Consider the following 16,908-nt stretch of genomic DNA (forward strand, 5'->3'; position numbering starts at 1 on the left):
TGGATAGAAATAAAATGTCAGCAACCAGGCAGACCTCCAGAAACACAAGGTTATGCTTAACAGAGAGAGTGGAGCATGTCCAGGGACAAAGGGAAAGGAAGTGAAAAGGAGGAAAGTGTGACTGTGTGTATTAAACAGTCCCAATTTGCCAAATTTGCCAAAAATGTTCAAGAAAATTGGAAGATGTTCGAATGAGCATTTGAAATGTTCTCATTGGCCACAGGACTATCTGAGTGGAAAAGCAACAATATGCTGTGGTTTTGAGTATTTTAGAGCATTACAAGTGTTGGCCCTATACAATGGAGGCATAGGTTAGTGTCACATTCTCAACAAACAATGTGTAGAACACTCTTTTATTTTAGGTCTCCAGTTACATAATCCAACAGTCACACCAAACATCCTCTACTCAGTTCTTCCTGCTTTCTCTCCCTCCTGACCTCCTTCCATTTGGTCCTAGTCAATTGGTCCTTATTTATTAATAAGTATCCAATAGTTAGAACAATTTATGCGGAGGTTTGAGGCTCACTGCATGAAGAAAACTATCAGAATAGTGGAATGGTTCAAATTTGGTATGAGGAAGGCTGAGTTTTTTAGCCAATATTGTAAGGCTCTACAAAGCCTAAACAGAACATATGGTTATGGTTTCAAAATGAGGAGATGATGGAAGACAGACTGTCTAAGGGACAACAGAATAAAGGAAAAATTGTTAAGTGAGAAATAGTTAAGTCTGGGAAGGACAATAGAGATTACGAATCAGTGGAAGTATTGAGGTTAAATGTTAGGGTGATAACATCACCAGATGAGGTAGAAACTGATGATGTGTGCAGACAACAAGGACAGAGGAGCTATGCATTCCCATGTGTGAAGTGAAGGTTGCAACGTGAAACATGAAGTGCCTTAGCCTTCCAGAAAGAGTGTTTTATATGCAAGGGTATAAATCAGAATGCAAAAAAGCAGCTGAGGAGAAGAGAACCCAAATAGTATGAAGCCAGAGATTGTAGATATGAAAAACAAATGAGAGGGAGAGAGATTAGAGGCTGTCCTGCAGAGATGAAAGAAAGCAAAATATAAAGCTGGTATGGTTTTCAAAAGCAACACCAAGAAAATATGGGCAAAGGGTAAAGTAACAAAGAAAGTAGGAGAGGCAAGATCTTATAAAGGAAAAGAAAACAAATACAGCATTGCATTTCAGAAAAACAGAAGGGACTATCAAAGGAAACGAACAAAGACTTAGGGAAGCACAAGGGGACTCTCATGCTCATCAAAAGCAGGAAGGGATCCAAGGTGCTACAACATTACTGCTCAATAGAAAGGATTGTCAATAGGATAGGGCATCCCCTATCTCTCTAATACCCTCCTCGCCAGTCTCCTCTCCTCCACTACTCACAAAATTCAGCTCATTCAAAACTCTTCCTCCCGCATTCTCACCCGCACTGAAGGTCGTACCCCGATTACTCCAGTCCTTGCCAAACTCCCCTGACTCCTTGTCACAGAGCCGATCGATTTCAAGATCCTCATGCTAGTGTTTAAATCCCTCCATTCCTTGGCACCCCCCTATCTCTCTAACCTCCTCTCTCCCCACAGCAGTAACCGCTGCTTCCGGTCTACAGGGTCCGGCCTCCTCCACGTCCCCCGAATCCTCCGCTCCACTATTGGCGGCCATACCTTCAGCCACTGCACCCTAAAACTTTGGAACTCCCGCCCTCAACCCCTTTGCCTCTCCCCCTCCTTCCCCATCTTCAGGTCGCGCCTGAAGACCGTCTTTTTGGATCGCGCCTATGGTCACCTTCCCCTCGGCCTTGGGCTCCAACTTTGTTATGTGCTCTTAGACGTCACCCAGCATGGAGGGCGCTATATAAGTGCAAGTTGTTGTTGTCAAACCCTCGACTAATAGAAGAATTGTTAATAAGTTGAGTATGTAAATACTTGTGATGGTCACGTAAAGTAATTTTTTTCCCCTCTCTACGATTTCTTATAACAGCAAGATATTGGATTAGAAAATTTGATTTAATCATTTATTATAAAGAAAATCAAACAATTAAAAAGAAGATTTGGATAGCCATGTAAGGGTGCATGATGCCTTTCAATATATTTACTTTTTTTTAAAAGGGACGAATAAAGATACTTATATATGTTGTAATTTTTTCATAGAAAGGAAACACTGTGTATGTAACGGGATTGAGCATTTGATAAGGGGATATATATATAGGCAGCAGGGGTCCTCAAAGTCCAATATAAAAGGACCTCAGTCTTTAGAAGGATGAGTGTTGTATTCTGTAACTAAAAGCTAAAGTTGTTTGGTGACTATCTTTGGAACATAACATTTACGTTGGGTTAATTATGGGTTGTTTTTTCTGGTTGAGAAGAAAATTCTGCCCCCTGTCACTTGAAAGCCTACTTCCTGTTTACTGAATGCATCTTATCAGAAGCAATAAAGGCTTTGTTACCCATTCTTTAAACTGAAGGATCCAATGAAGTGGAAAACTCTAATAAATCAGTGGGTGATGTCAATGCATTATTAATTACTTTGAAATTGCTGGCGAACTCTTGCTCCATCTACATTAACCTAATTCGTTATATGTCAGTTTGACATCACTTGTACGTCATTGATAAGGATCTGGGCCTTGGGCCCATGGAGATCTTTATCAGATGCCAGTGTTTCATTAGTAATTGATTATCTCACTGATTGTGCTCATCAGCAGTGACATGTAACAGGGCAAAGCGAACAAAACACTTTCATCTTCGGATGGGGTGAGTTTAATTTTTTCTGTGGTTCATTAATTGCTATGTCAATGACTTGTTCAGTTCCCAGTGAATCCCTCAGACTTTCTAGCCCTGCATTAAGATTTATATAGGTACAAATTGAAACTCCATTGGACCAAATTCTATACCACTTATTTAGCAGAACACTGTGCTTATCTAAAGAAACAGAAACATAGAAACAGGAGTAGACTATTCAGCCCCTCGAGCCTGTTCCACTATTTTATAAGATCATGGCTGATCTGTGCCTCAAGTCCAGTTACCCGCCCTTACCCCATATCCCTTAGTACCCAGACCTGACAAATATATATGTACCTCTGTCTTGAAAATGTGAATAGATCCAGCATCCACAGCTTCTTGGGGGAGAGAGTTCCAGATTCCAGAAAGAGAATGCAATTTATCCACAACTGGAAAAAGGATAGATTTCCCTGTACATTACTGGATAAGCAATTAGGTCAATTGTGTACTTTCCCCTTTCCCCTCTTTCCCCTCCCCAAACCCCAGCTCAGGTGCCCATCCAGCATGGTGAAGTATTTTGAGATGTCCTCCACAGGCGGAAGGCACATGTAAATTTATATTCTATTTTAAATGATGTTTTCTATTTTGGGATTTACAAAGAAGTTATAATAATACTTGCATTTGTCATTGCACCTTAGCACATCATCAAGTCGTCTCAAAGGCGCTTCATAGGATTTCACTACAGTGTACTTATAGATGAACATGGCAGCCAATTTGTGCACATCAGTGTCCCACAAACAGCAAAGAAGTGAATGACCGATTTTATCTTTTTTCCCTTTAGCACCAGTTTTGAGGTGGACTTGCAAGCAATAGTTCCCCTAGCTCCCTCAGTATGTAGAGGTTAAAATGTGACACTCTTTATTTTGTTCAACCTTCCCTCTCCCTCCTCTGTGAATGAACTTAGTATTTTGCCAACAGTCTTGTCAGCCTGAAGTTGGTGTCCTCAAAAGACAACTACAATCAGGCCCCAAATCGATGTACCTTCATCTTCGTATCGAGTGACCTGAGAACTAATGTTGTACATAAAATGATGGAAACTTGGTGATTGAAAAGCTGTTACTTTCTCAGATGATGTCTAAAGTTATACAGTTTGAAACCAGCATCTGAAGCTTGAGATCAGATAAACACACTGAAATTTTTCCCTGACATCTGTTATTTCTAATTCATATTACATTAATTGCATGTGGGATATTATCCAATTTTTTAGTCTTGTTTTATTCTGACTACAGCCTCTCCCTTTGTCCCAGATATTTGATGTATAATGATGTTTAATAGAAATGCATGGTGACATCATTCCTGCGGGTTTATTCATAAATATACTGCAAATAATTCCCAGAAAATGCTAAATCAACAGCTGGGTGCGGCTTAGGAAAGTAAAAGCCAGTCCATTAGTGGTACTGTGTTTGCTCATGTCTGTCCGTCTGTGAGTTATTTGATACATATAAAATACAAAAGTGGCATTAGGTTCATATGTGAAATTGGATGAAACCCACACCTGTTTCTTCCACTCAAACCAAACTTCCATCATCCAGTAGGATGCTGGCCAAGTGGCTTGTGCAACTCCACTGATGAACTCTCCCTCAACCCTACTTTCCTCCACTGATTTTGCTGTGAAGTAAAAAGTAAAAAAAAAACAGTTTTGCAAACATCGGATGCACAAGAGGATAAAAAATAATGGTGTCTCCATCCCTCCCATTTCCAATCATTCATTTTCTGTTTGATTTGCATCCCAGTGTTGCACAAAACAAATATAAAGCTTACCAAAATAACTTTTAGTTACATGTCATTTGTGATGCGATGAGATGTCTTCATATCCTTAATAGTTGTACCTTAAATTAAGAAATTAAAACTGCAGTTAATAAGTTTTAAATATTATGGCCCAGGTTAAATTTTCTTCTCTAATTCCAGCTGTAAGATTTAATCATCATAATGAATGATAAAACAGTCTGATTAATGTATGCCCAAAATATACATATATAAGAATTGAATGAAAGTAGAATTGAACAACCCAACCCAATTGTAGGAAAAAATTTGATGTGCTGTTGGATCGCATCTCCATATCTTTTGCCTACAATGTCTTTTAAATTTCAGTAAATGTTCACTTTGTGTGTTGTTTGTTGTAAATGGTGAAAATATGCACTTTCAACAGATGTCACTGGATAGCAATCTCGCAAGTGAACCTTCGCCAGTTTTACTTATGAACTAGTTTAGGAGCTGAGAATTCTTGAGATTATCCCTCTGCTGTCCCAATTGAGATCAGACAACTCAGTATAAGAGCAGGAATCTGGCCCTTCTTAGTCCATATTGAGTGCTAAATGACATGATAATTTACTGATTGAGCCATCAAAGCATCTTGAGAAAAATACCTATTAAAATTCCATGATTGACAGGACTTAAATTACACAGATAGATGGATCCATTTACCCAGCAGCGTGCTGTTGTAAATATATTTTTAGTGTCTCATAGGATCTGAGAGTTACACTCATCCTATATATTTCTGTAATTGGGTAGGAAGTTATGGACTGAGTTAAGCTGATTGAATTTATGCAATACAAAATGTAATATTATACATGCAAAGGGATCATTATTTTTTTCATCTTCCCAACTCTGCTGAATTGCTGTTATTGACATTTTCTTCTTTCAGTTGAGATGATGGCATAGTTTGGGCTTTCTTCATTAACTAAGTCACAATTATTGTCTGTGAAAGGTATTTAGTGCTGTGAAGGGCAATTTCTACCGGGAACTATTTCTTTATCCTGATACCTGGAAAGGTTTCCCTGAAAGGGTGGAAGAATCCAGAGAAATAAGATCATTTAAGAAACAGCTTGAGGTAGTAATAGAAAGAAGGTAGGGCTGGAAATATGAGATCAGATAGGCTACAGTTTCTCCTTCTTCCAAACTGCTCTTGTGGTCTTATATGTTCCTTTGTCTTCTCACCCAAAGCAATTGGACATATTGTCTCCTTTGTTTGATAACTTCTAGGGAGAGAAAGACTAGTTTGTGATGAATAATATCAAGGAAGGAAGACTTGAAACTCACTCAATTTCTTTGACATTTTCACTCTTTATTGAACACTGTAAACAAGTACATAATAACCACTAAACAAAACAAAACAGCTTGGTACAGTGAGTGTAGACATCGAACAACAAAATGCAGAATGCAGCAGAAACAACCAGCACAAAACATATATATTCCTCCATGTTTTAGTTTAATTTTTCTTTGAAGCTTCTTGTCACATAGCAGTGGCCCAGATTCTATTTCCTTCAAAAGGAACATTGACATCTTACACAGACATCTTAGTTTGCATTTTTCTTTTACAAAACAAAGCATTGAAGGTGGATACAATGGTTAGTGCTTCAAACAGTTTCATCACCTTGACACAAGTTTATTGTGTAGATTATGAGTGCTTTCAACCCAAATGCACTCCTATATGTAAATAAAGACAATTGCATACTATACAAAGTTCCTTCATTTGGATAACATTTGCACTTCTCCTCTGTCTCAATATGCTTCTAACTACATCTCAAGAGTATATATAATTCCAGGTGGGTAATGCACTTGAAAATCTTAAATCACTCTATAATAAAATAGAAAAATATTGGTACAGTGTCGCAGCTGGTGATGTTATTTTGCTCAGTTAATATTTTGTCAACCATTCTCTGTTGCAATAGATGGACAAAATAATTTAGTTTTTGTCACACAAAGGGTTCCGATAATCAATGGTGTGAAGGCAGCAAACACAAATCCATATGCACATACTACTGAAGGGATTTGAAATTCCCAAACTGTAACACAATAGAGGCACAAATACTCCAAATAACATAAAAGAAGAAACACGTAGTAGACACTATGCTGCTCTGCTAAAAGAAATGGGGCCCGACATTACTTTTACTTATAAAGCCCATTTAACAATCTTTCGAAATTCAACAAAAAAACATGAGTGCCTTGCATTCCTACATCCTCTGTGTGGGGGTTGTGGTTCCATTAAGGTTAAGATAATGATAGCAGCCATTGAGGAGGCACTTTTATTATTTACACGACAATAACAAACTATAAACAACAAACTATAATGATTCAACGGAGTTGTATAACCAAAAATGTTTCCAGTAAACAGTGGCTCATTGAAAAATTCAGGACAGCTACTGTTTAGAGTACTTGTGCTTGTGAAGACATGGCAGCAATGCAATGCTCATTTATATTTTTGGCAGGCAGGATACCCCCCCTCCCCTCCCACCGCATCTTCCAAATTGTAAAAAGGCAGAGCATGGCAAGATGCAATTGATGCAGTCAGCCATTTGGAGGGTAAAATAGTCACACCTAATTGAAGCAGTCACCAAGTCTGATACATACACCTCAGAGATGTGGAGGGACGCACGGGGCAAGCCACTGGGTTCTGGTTAGAGAAGGTGATGGTGAGGAGGCTACAAAGAGTTAGCCAATTCAGGACAGAAACCCAGGAGAGTGTGTGTCCAAACTTAGTTGCATTGGGGTAATACTGTATCTCTTTTCAAATGGAAATTCATAATCGCACCAGGAGTGAGAAGTCAGTTGCTTTCATTCAAACGACATTGGAAGATGTTCTGGGAAGTGGGCAGGAGTCCAACACTCACGGCTTTAATGCCAATTGAAACCTGACTAATTAAATGGAGCATTTTTTTGTCTGGAGTCTGCAGTCTACCATTGAGGAAGTAGCATTGCAAAAGAAATCTCACTTCATGCATAGCCTGCAGAAAAGGGTCATTTCTCGTCAGTGCTTCCATAATTTAAATGGAGTTGCCAGAATCAAACCTCCAAAATGCAGATCATAGTCAAATTTAATTCTCTTGGGGAATGTATGATGGAGAAATTCCCAAACATTGCAGATTTCCACTGTTCTAAAGTTATATAAATCAGTGAATAGGTTAGGGAGATGGCTTCAACCAGTGACATGAGTGGAGCAGATAAATGTAGATGATTAGCACTCAGGTCAACGGTAGTGCAGTGCCCTAACTGAGCCCTGGACAAGAGATGTAAAGAGTGCCAATAGAGAGAACCTGGCACGACTACAAGTTCATTAAGGTCAGTCATTATATTCTGGATTCCCTGCATGCCCCCAGTTAAAACTACCCATCAGGTGACTGGGGCACTGAATAGAACAACAATTAAAAATTATAGTTGGAGGTAAAGTTCAGGAATAAACCACATTAAAGACGTGTATCATTGGCCCTACAAAAGTTAATTTTTTAAAAAATGTTGAGGTGTCATTTTTAATTGTTTCTATTATGAAAGGTCAATTGTCAAATGCCAAACGAGCAATGCATACGGCAGCAAAGTCTAAGTAAGAATACCAAAAAAACAATTCTGTGACTATAAATATGTACTCTGCAGTGACTGCTCCAATGCTGATGCCCAGTATTGTGCTGTCATGGGGTGATTTGCCCTGCAATACACTGCTTCCCTTAAAATACACCAGGCCTTAATCTTTTTTCAAAATCATTCTGACTTACTACCTTTCTCCTTGCCTTTAAATTACCTTCTAAAACTGTACCTTAAGTATGTAATCAGTTTAGTTGAGAGGTAACTTACATTGGGGTACTGCAGGTTCAAGTGTTACTGCAATTTTCTGACATTCTATATTCAAACTCATCGAACTCTCCAGACTGAGATTATTCTCAATGCTCCTTTCATATTACATATGCATCCACGTTGCTGGATTTAGTCTGCCTATTGATGGTTAGTATTTGGACACATGTTATTCAGCATATTCTGCATTGGGGTTACTATAAATAAGGAAATGTTTGCAATTTGAATTGAATTCAAAATAATAGGATCCCAGTCATGTGTACATAGAGTGAAAAATCAATTTGACTGTATCCATAAATGCCTCCGCAGCTGTACTTGGACTGAACCCCCTGAGTACTATTCCCATGTGGCATTGCTGTCAATATTTTCTGGCTTTTTTCCCCATTGTTAGTCACCTGGCATTAATAACTGCCTTTTTATATACACCTTACTGGCTTCATAAAATTATTAAGAAGGTACCCCCTTAATAGCCTTAACAAACTAATGTTCTTCTGTTACTATTTGCATTTGTAATTATGCCAATATAGGAATGCCAGGGAAGTGCAAACCACATAAGAATTGTCCGTTAACATGATCTCTCATCATTACACCTTTATTCACTCAGATTGAAACTATTGATAAATTTAGCAACAAGAAGAATATCGGGCCCAGAATTCCTAGTCAGGTAGAGTTTCTGCGTAGTATTTGCACTGGTGGAGAATTGGGGATATTTATTGTCTTTGAAAACTATATGAGGCAAAATATAATATGAATAACCGTATTTGTCTATGTACATATATATTTTGTAATTTATACAATATATAGAAACATTAAATCCATAATGCTCAAATACACCAAAAATTACAAAAATTATTTGTAGAAAATATAATTTTTAATTGTAGTCTCTTTGCGTTTTAATGTTGGACAGACATTTTTGCATGGTTTTATGGTACCTCAGAAGGTCAACTACTGTATTTGGAGAGTTAACTATGGATTTGCTTTTTTTTCATTATTAAAAGTAAAGGTGTAAATGAATTGAGAAACAGCTTGAATATATTTAGATTATTTCAGTTCACCATCTGATGCTGCACTATTTATCTATTATAAAAATCTATTGTTTGTGTCCTGAGGAAAATTACAAACTGCAGGCTATGTACGTGGCAGGAAATTGATGGTGCATAAAAGTTGTTTACCAAGACATTCTTCAATAGATGTTCTTCATTTGGTGTGATGTTTGAGCTGATGCAGACCATATAAAATTGAATGACTCTTTAAAATGTTCTGTGATGCCAAAAATGTTTTCCTAGCAATCTTTGCTTTTGCGAGGAAGTGATCAGTCTAACTATTTAACAGAGCTCAAGAGCTTCACCAAATGCCCATTAGGCAGAGGCATCAGTGAACTACTCAGAGCTAAATGTCAGATTAAATTCCCAGTCTATGCTGAGTTAGCCAATCTAGGCAGGGCAGCTTTGGAACATGACAATTGGCCTTAGATCCCTTGGGCTGGAGGTGGAAAGATATTGACCTGATTTCTTATTGATTGACCTAGTGACTCCTGCTGGAAACTGAACATATGAGGTTAGAAATGGATTAGGCTTAGCTATGACAACTTCCATTATCAAATGGCCTGTTGATACTCAATGTCTAAATTCATAGAAGAATGACCACTAGGGGTGAGGTATCAGAGAAATGCCAGCACATGGGAAATCATATTCCAGTAAGACTGAGTGCATTCAGGAGAGGAAGGAAGAAAATTGGCAAGACCTCAGAAATGTTTTTAACCACGTCATCACTTGATAAACAGACATCAAAGGCTTGTCATAAATACCACTAAAGATACCAGCTTTGTACAATCATTCTGGTTATCATACTACATCAGCATACAGGTAATACACCTATCCTGGTGTATTACCACTTTCTATTCCATTGCTCACTAATAAAAACATGGTTCAGCTACAACATCACATTCCTTGGATCCTTGAAATGGTCAATTTTTATTTAATTTGAAAACATTCTCAACGGTGCCACAGAATTCAGACAATTATGTGAAAGTATCAGCAATGATCCTACAATAATAAATATTACAAATATTCATAGAAATACTGGTAGAAACTGCAATTACTTCGTTCTTTTAGATTTTTTCACACTTTTATGAGTACTGAAGTTTGGGTGCAGTATTTGGCAATTTATTTGTTATGCTGAATTTTGCTTTGAGCGCAAAGTTACTTTCAGAAGGTTGTCTAAATCTTACTGATCTCTCATGTAAGGTGCATATTTGTTTCTCACCCTCTAATAGAGAATCCATAAAGAACTACTCCCTTCATTATGTGTTTTGTATGTCTTAAAAAGAACATTTACTGTATAGTTAAAAATTGGCATAGCTAGAAATTTCAATTGGGTAAGAACGGAAAAGTATCCTTGTGTACCATCATCTATTAAGCTAGTACAACATTTCTACAGCAGCAAAGCATTGTTTTGCAACACTGTGAAGTCCAGCATTTCTGCCTCTTACCACCAATGTTAGCAATTAATCAATAATTTCAAACAATTGTACTTTCTACAAGAGGAGACGATCTGTTTGCTGATGCAATGCAATGTTACAGTGTTTTCACAGTCTTTCTACGAAGCCACCCTGGAACTGGCAATCAATTTAATGATAAGATTAGCTCTACATAATCAAGAAAATAAGAGCGTGCTGGTAGATTTATATTTATTATCCCTTTATTCCTTACCGAGACATTATCATAAATAAAATGAAGAATATGTTGCACCAATGAATAAAGGAAAGCAGTATGCCCCAGCCCAATTAATCTCCACACTGACCTCTTAGCTCGATCTGACCTTCTCAATTTCATAACAGTCATCCCCTAAAGGTGCAAGGAACCCTAAAGGATGCAAAAAGGTTAGAAACCCTGGGACATTCTCAGCAGTTTGATAGTAGTAGTTGTGGTAATAACAGCAGCAAAAAGCTTCAATCGTTTTCCCTCAGCAATTCTGATTCTATACACACAAAGAAAAATAATTTCTTTAACTCTACTTCCTTTTCTAACTACCTTTTTTTAAATTACTGCCTTCCTTTGTGCATATAATGTTGCTATGACAATTAATAGAACCGTCTCTCACTGCTAACACAAACTCATTTCAATTAATTATGTAGTTAATGTGTCATCAAACAAGAAGATAAAATTGCTGGATGAGCCCTTGATTTAACCTTATACCAAATTAACATACTTTGATTTTAAAGTGACGCTGATTTATTCTTTCCAAGAAACAAAGCAGCCTGGCAACATATTTTCATAGAAAAATGGTGGACAAAGTGAAACTATTTTGGTAAAATACTGAATAAGAGGTTACAAAAAAAATCAAAGGAATCATGGCAAACTGATATGGATCATTTGAGTCAGTAATGAATGATATTAAAAGAAAATGTGTTAAATGTATGAATAAACTTTAGCATATTTTGTTATTAACTTTATGAAATTAGTTAACGTAATTTAGCAAGACTGAAGCTTTTTATTTATTCATTAATAAAAATATTAGTTTACATATTGACCTGTTGCTGCTACCAACATGTTATTAAAAAATAAAGCATGGGCAGAATGCTATTTTGCAGGTGGATTTATCTATTTTTTTAAACTTAGAATTTCAAAATATGTGAAAGTGAATGCCACCAGTTCCTGAGAAATGAATGCATATGTTCTTTCTTACATACAATTATGCAAGTGCTATACTTTCTGGTTCCAACAGTGATGTAAATTACTTATATGGGAATGTTATCCATGTGACTCCTGTTGCAAATAATTTATCAAGTCAAGTTTCCAAGAGTTAACAGGTAAGTTTTTGAAACGTTATAATGTTTTTTTTAACGTATTAGTTTGGCAACGGTATGACAGAAGCGTCAAGAACATATAGAAAAACCTGTGAACATGATATTCAACTGACAATATGAGCCACTCATTATTGATTGCAGCCCTGACCCAAATTATTGTAAAACTAATTGACACATCTCAGAATAATCATTTCAAATCTTGTAGTTTTAATTAACTCTATCTGCACAGTTTAGGCACTTGTGTGACATATTATTTACAAAACAATCTTTGGTCAATGAATGTTTCTTTGTCACAGAATCATTTAAACACTTCAAAAATGTTTTCCCCATGCATTTCTAGTTGCAATTAACTGTTATGTTTCCAGAACAATTTAAATATAAATTGTTGTTTTATTATGCTACGTGAGATCCTGACAGCAGATTAACTTTGTTTTATGCCTTCAATAAGGAATGTGACTTTCAGTTCTAACTATGATCACAAAAGCATGAGTAGACAGTGCTTATCGTTCACACTATCCAACTTCATCTGGTGACACTAATTACATCTACATTACTTTTAACTTTTTAATGTCTTTTATGCCCCCTACGCTAAAAGATATGTCAGTGTTTACACAGTTCTGAGATCATCTTTGCTGACTAAATACATATGGAAACTAAATGGCACACCGACAACTTGGTCATTTCTTATTTGCAGATCAATTTAAAAGTGAGTTACCTCACTAGGGCATACATCTGAACAGCTGATCTGACTGGCAAACAGCAGCTTATTCATTAAGTTCCAATCTGCTTCTTTCATCAGATCTCTGGGGATCTCGAAACACATGTCTTGTTTAAAAATCTGAGATGTGCATTCTCAGTAGTACTAAACAAGACCAGGCTGCATATGGATGTGTAGTGGGTAGGGCTGAAACAGAACTTGTGGCTGTCCTTGTGCAATATAATAATTGCTGAAGTTTCGGTCACTGACGTAAGGTGCAGGCTGGTAGAAGCAGGTGACATTGGCAGCATTTGGAATGATGTTCTGCTCCCCAAGCACTCTCAGAGCCAAAAGAGTGATCATATTCAATGTTTGTCTTCTCTCATGGCCCATCAAGCAAACTGTGCTTTGATTCACAATTCGACGCAAAGTCATCAAGTAATCATACTTGCTTTTCTCTTCTCCAATAAAATGGTATTGCAGATAGGACTCAATTTTCCTTTGTTGTTCAGATACGTCTGGAAAGTCAATGAAAAATCTTGAGCACATGTAACGCTCTAAGCTTTTGATCTCTACATCAGATGCTGGTTTGAATTCTCGAACTAAGAGGTTGCTGTATTTCAGCAAGCCACCACCGCGAATTTCTTCTGGGTTTCTTGTTGCAATTAGCTTATACTTTAGGTGATCCATTGCTTCTTCAAAGTCTCCATACATGCTCTCTGCTACCACCTCTGGGTGGGATTCTTCTGTCATTGCACCTTCAGAACAATTGAAGAGAAGCAGCAGTGAGTCCAGAATTATTTGGAAAGAGTCGACACTAAATTCAAATTGCCGCCTTAATGAATTGACAAATTTTAGCTCAACGTTTTTCCCGCTATTATTTGACAAAGAGATGAGACTCCATCGATCGTAATCATTGGAAACCTTGACCATTTTCTGAACGTATGCCTCTTTTAACGTAAGTCTTGTGATCTTTTTCGTATTCACTCCTTGAGGTAGGAAGTCTAGAAGGCAATCTAAAACCACCCTCTTCACAACCTGAAACTCTTCTTCTCCGGGTAACTCTACTCCAAAAATAATGTCAAGGTCTTTGTAGCGGGTTCCATTTTGCTTCACAAGGATGTGACTTGCTGTTGAGCCATTGAGACGAATATCACGGACTGTAATCCCTTTCTCTTCCAGGCGATCTTTCACGACATGAATTATGTCTTTTGGTTTCACCTCTAGAGTTGGAAAATTACCTCTTCCATGAATAGGTATCACTTCTGTCAGCACGTGATCCAGGCTCTTAACTTGCTCCCAACTCAGATTATTATACCTGCGATCACGATCAGGACTTTCGCCCATGTCAAGATTTTGTCTGAAATTTGAAAACAGTAAAATAATGTCAGTGACAAGTGAACAGGTAAAGGTAACATTTCATGAGTGTTATTATTCAGAATCAGTTTATTATGCACCATCACAAAATTTAAATGTGATTATTTTAATAAAGTTGATGGATCAATTTATTTTATTTACAATGCATTGTCCATCAGATGGATTTACTTTAGGGGAAGTGTGACTTTGAGAAGCTAGAAATCAAAGACAAATATCTTCATGGAGTTTCAGTGACAGTTTTCCTCTAAGAATTAATTTATTATAGAAAACCATTACACCAAGTATTGAAAATCATTTTTTTTCTCCCTGTATGGTCCTATTTATGGTGTTGGTATGGTCAGAACAGTTATTCTTGAGCCCAAACTGAAAGGAAATAATGATTTTCTGGGAACATGCTATTCTGTTGGACAGCTTTAAAGCATGCTCAATAATATAATTCATTGAATGCTCCTGCATGAACATGAACTACAATTTAATATGAACCCAATCACCAATTTAATTCATCGTGTCCCTCAATGCCCTTTGGTCTTTAATCTGTTAATTATGTTTAATTTGCTCATGTTAATAATTCAATCGTAGTTAAAAAAAAATAACAATTGAATCTGCAAAATGGATTAGTCGTAGCTTAAGTATTACAATTCCAAACCGAGTCCTCTTGGGCATAAATGTATGTACAGTATATAAGGGCAATGTGAGATTTTTTTTAAAAAATGCTTTGCAAATACAGGAGTGAGTGTGAGGTTATTATATCGGTGCTCCTTGCTTGAGCACATTTTGATCACAAGCGTTCCCCCAAACAAAACCCTGAGACACACACCCCTGACAATGTGTATCTTCAGCCAAACTGCTGTATATATAAAAAAAAGAATGAAATAGAAGGTCATCATATCATATCATACGGATAGGCATTCGTCCCAACTTGTCAGTGCCAGTGTTTCTATTCCACACCAGTCTCCACCCTTCCTCGTCACCTCTCCCATACAACCTCTGTACGTTACCAATCACACTCATGGTTAAAAACACACACACACACACACACACACCATTGTGGATCCAAGAGAGAAGGTGCCTTACGCTGACACGTCCGTTCATTGATAGAATTGCAGCTTTTTCCCCTGTCTCAAGGCCACAGTCATTCAGTCGGATCGCGCGTAATAAGACCCAGTAACGTTACGACGCAAATCGGACTGTAACTGCGAGAGGCTGTTAGGAAATGTTTTCCTTTACCGTTGACATGTCATCACGCCATTTCATCACCACAAGTCTCACACACGGGCTTTTGCATCTGCATATCCCAGGTGTGGCTTTACCTGCCCTTACAGTAATGTAGCAAATTACTCATCCAAAGTAAAGCGATCGCTACGCGGCTGTGACCCTTCCCGAAACCCTAACCTTTTCATTCTCTGTCTGTGGTTTCATTCATAAGACCTCTGGGATAAGGGTCACAAATCGCACAGCTCGACACCAGACTCGTCCACGCGAACAGAAATACGTGCGGATAGATTGCAAACTGTTTATGATCTGCACAAAGGCACAATGTGAGTAGCACAAAGTCTTCTTTTTCTGACCCCCCACAACAAAAAAATAAATAACGTTGTACAGGAGAAACGGTCGATGATCGGGATTGATTGGTCTGCATTCTGTTCCCTTGCAATGACTTGGATTGACGTCTCCAATCCTGTTCCTTACTGCACCCAAGCGCCCGCTATTTGTGTGCACCGGGTTCAGTCTGACTAATTGCGGCAATACAGCAGTCAGCCCGACATTCCGCACTGGAAATCGTAAATAAGCAGTGGACTGGCGAGGCGGGGGGGGGGGGGGGGGGGCAGAGTGAGCTGTGCGGATAAAGGGACCCTTAATCCGTTGCATCCATCTCACTTCCCCAAACTTGTTGCATTCAGCGAATTCCTCCCGTTACCAACCAGACCCCCTGTGAGTGCTGACTGCCAGAGGCTTCCCAGAGTAGGACTTTTTTAACAAGAGATTGATCGCACTTGAGGTTCGTAGAGGTGACAACGCAACCTCAGCGAACACCAAGGGGGGGGGGGGGAAGGGGCGCATTATCTCAGCGTTTCGTTAGAACCCAGTTTGTGTGTGTGTGTGTGTGTATATATATATATATAAAGTAATGAGATTGTGGAATTTATCTCGAGGGCATTTTGAAAGCTGCCAGATACACAGGTCATATATATATATATATATAGGTTTCTCCCCTCCATCCCAAGGTACTCACCTGTGCTCGGGGAGGTGTGTGACACCGCTGGCAATTGTGTATATGGAGAGAGCCGGGGCTTGAGGCGATGACTGACCAGATGAGAGGTACTGTACTGGAAGTTGCGGAGACTTGGATGGAGACGAGTCTGGATTCGGTAACTGTAGCTGTTGGATTAAGATGCGGATCCAACACAACACACACAGACACACACACACACAGACACAGACTCTCTTTCTCTCTCTCTCACACACACACACACACACACACTCGCTCTCTCTCTCTCTCTCTCTCTCTCCCCCTCTCTCTGATCACTTCGCTTGACTGGAAGTGGATCTGGCGCTGGGTTTGGTCTGTTGGATGGCGAACGTGAAACTGGGGGACGGGTTCTCCAGCCGCCAACTGAAGGAGTCTCTGGGTCTGGATGCTGTTGCTCTGTGCGTTAACCGATGCACACACCCAGACTCCGGTCGG

At 38.4% G+C, this 16,908-nt stretch overlaps 1 protein-coding gene across 1 annotated transcript; it reads right to left on the reverse strand.

Moving 5' to 3' along the window:
• Positions 1-12,354: 12,354 nt before the first annotated feature.
• LOC103177773 (terminal nucleotidyltransferase 5C-like) lies at positions 12,355-15,463 on the reverse strand. The gene is made up of 2 exons (XM_007892095.2): positions 15,450-15,463; positions 12,355-14,205 (listed from the first exon to the last, which is right to left on the reverse strand). The coding sequence occupies exons 1-2, from the start codon at positions 15,461-15,463 to the stop codon at positions 13,011-13,013; spliced, it is 1,209 nt and encodes a 402-aa protein (XP_007890286.2). The 3' UTR covers positions 12,355-13,010.
• Between the last annotated feature and the right edge of the window lie 1,445 nt (positions 15,464-16,908).

Source organism: Callorhinchus milii, unplaced genomic scaffold (genome assembly GCF_018977255.1).
Source record: "Callorhinchus milii isolate IMCB2004 unplaced genomic scaffold, IMCB_Cmil_1.0 Scaffold15, whole genome shotgun sequence".
Lineage (NCBI taxonomy): Eukaryota > Metazoa > Chordata > Chondrichthyes > Chimaeriformes > Callorhinchidae > Callorhinchus > Callorhinchus milii.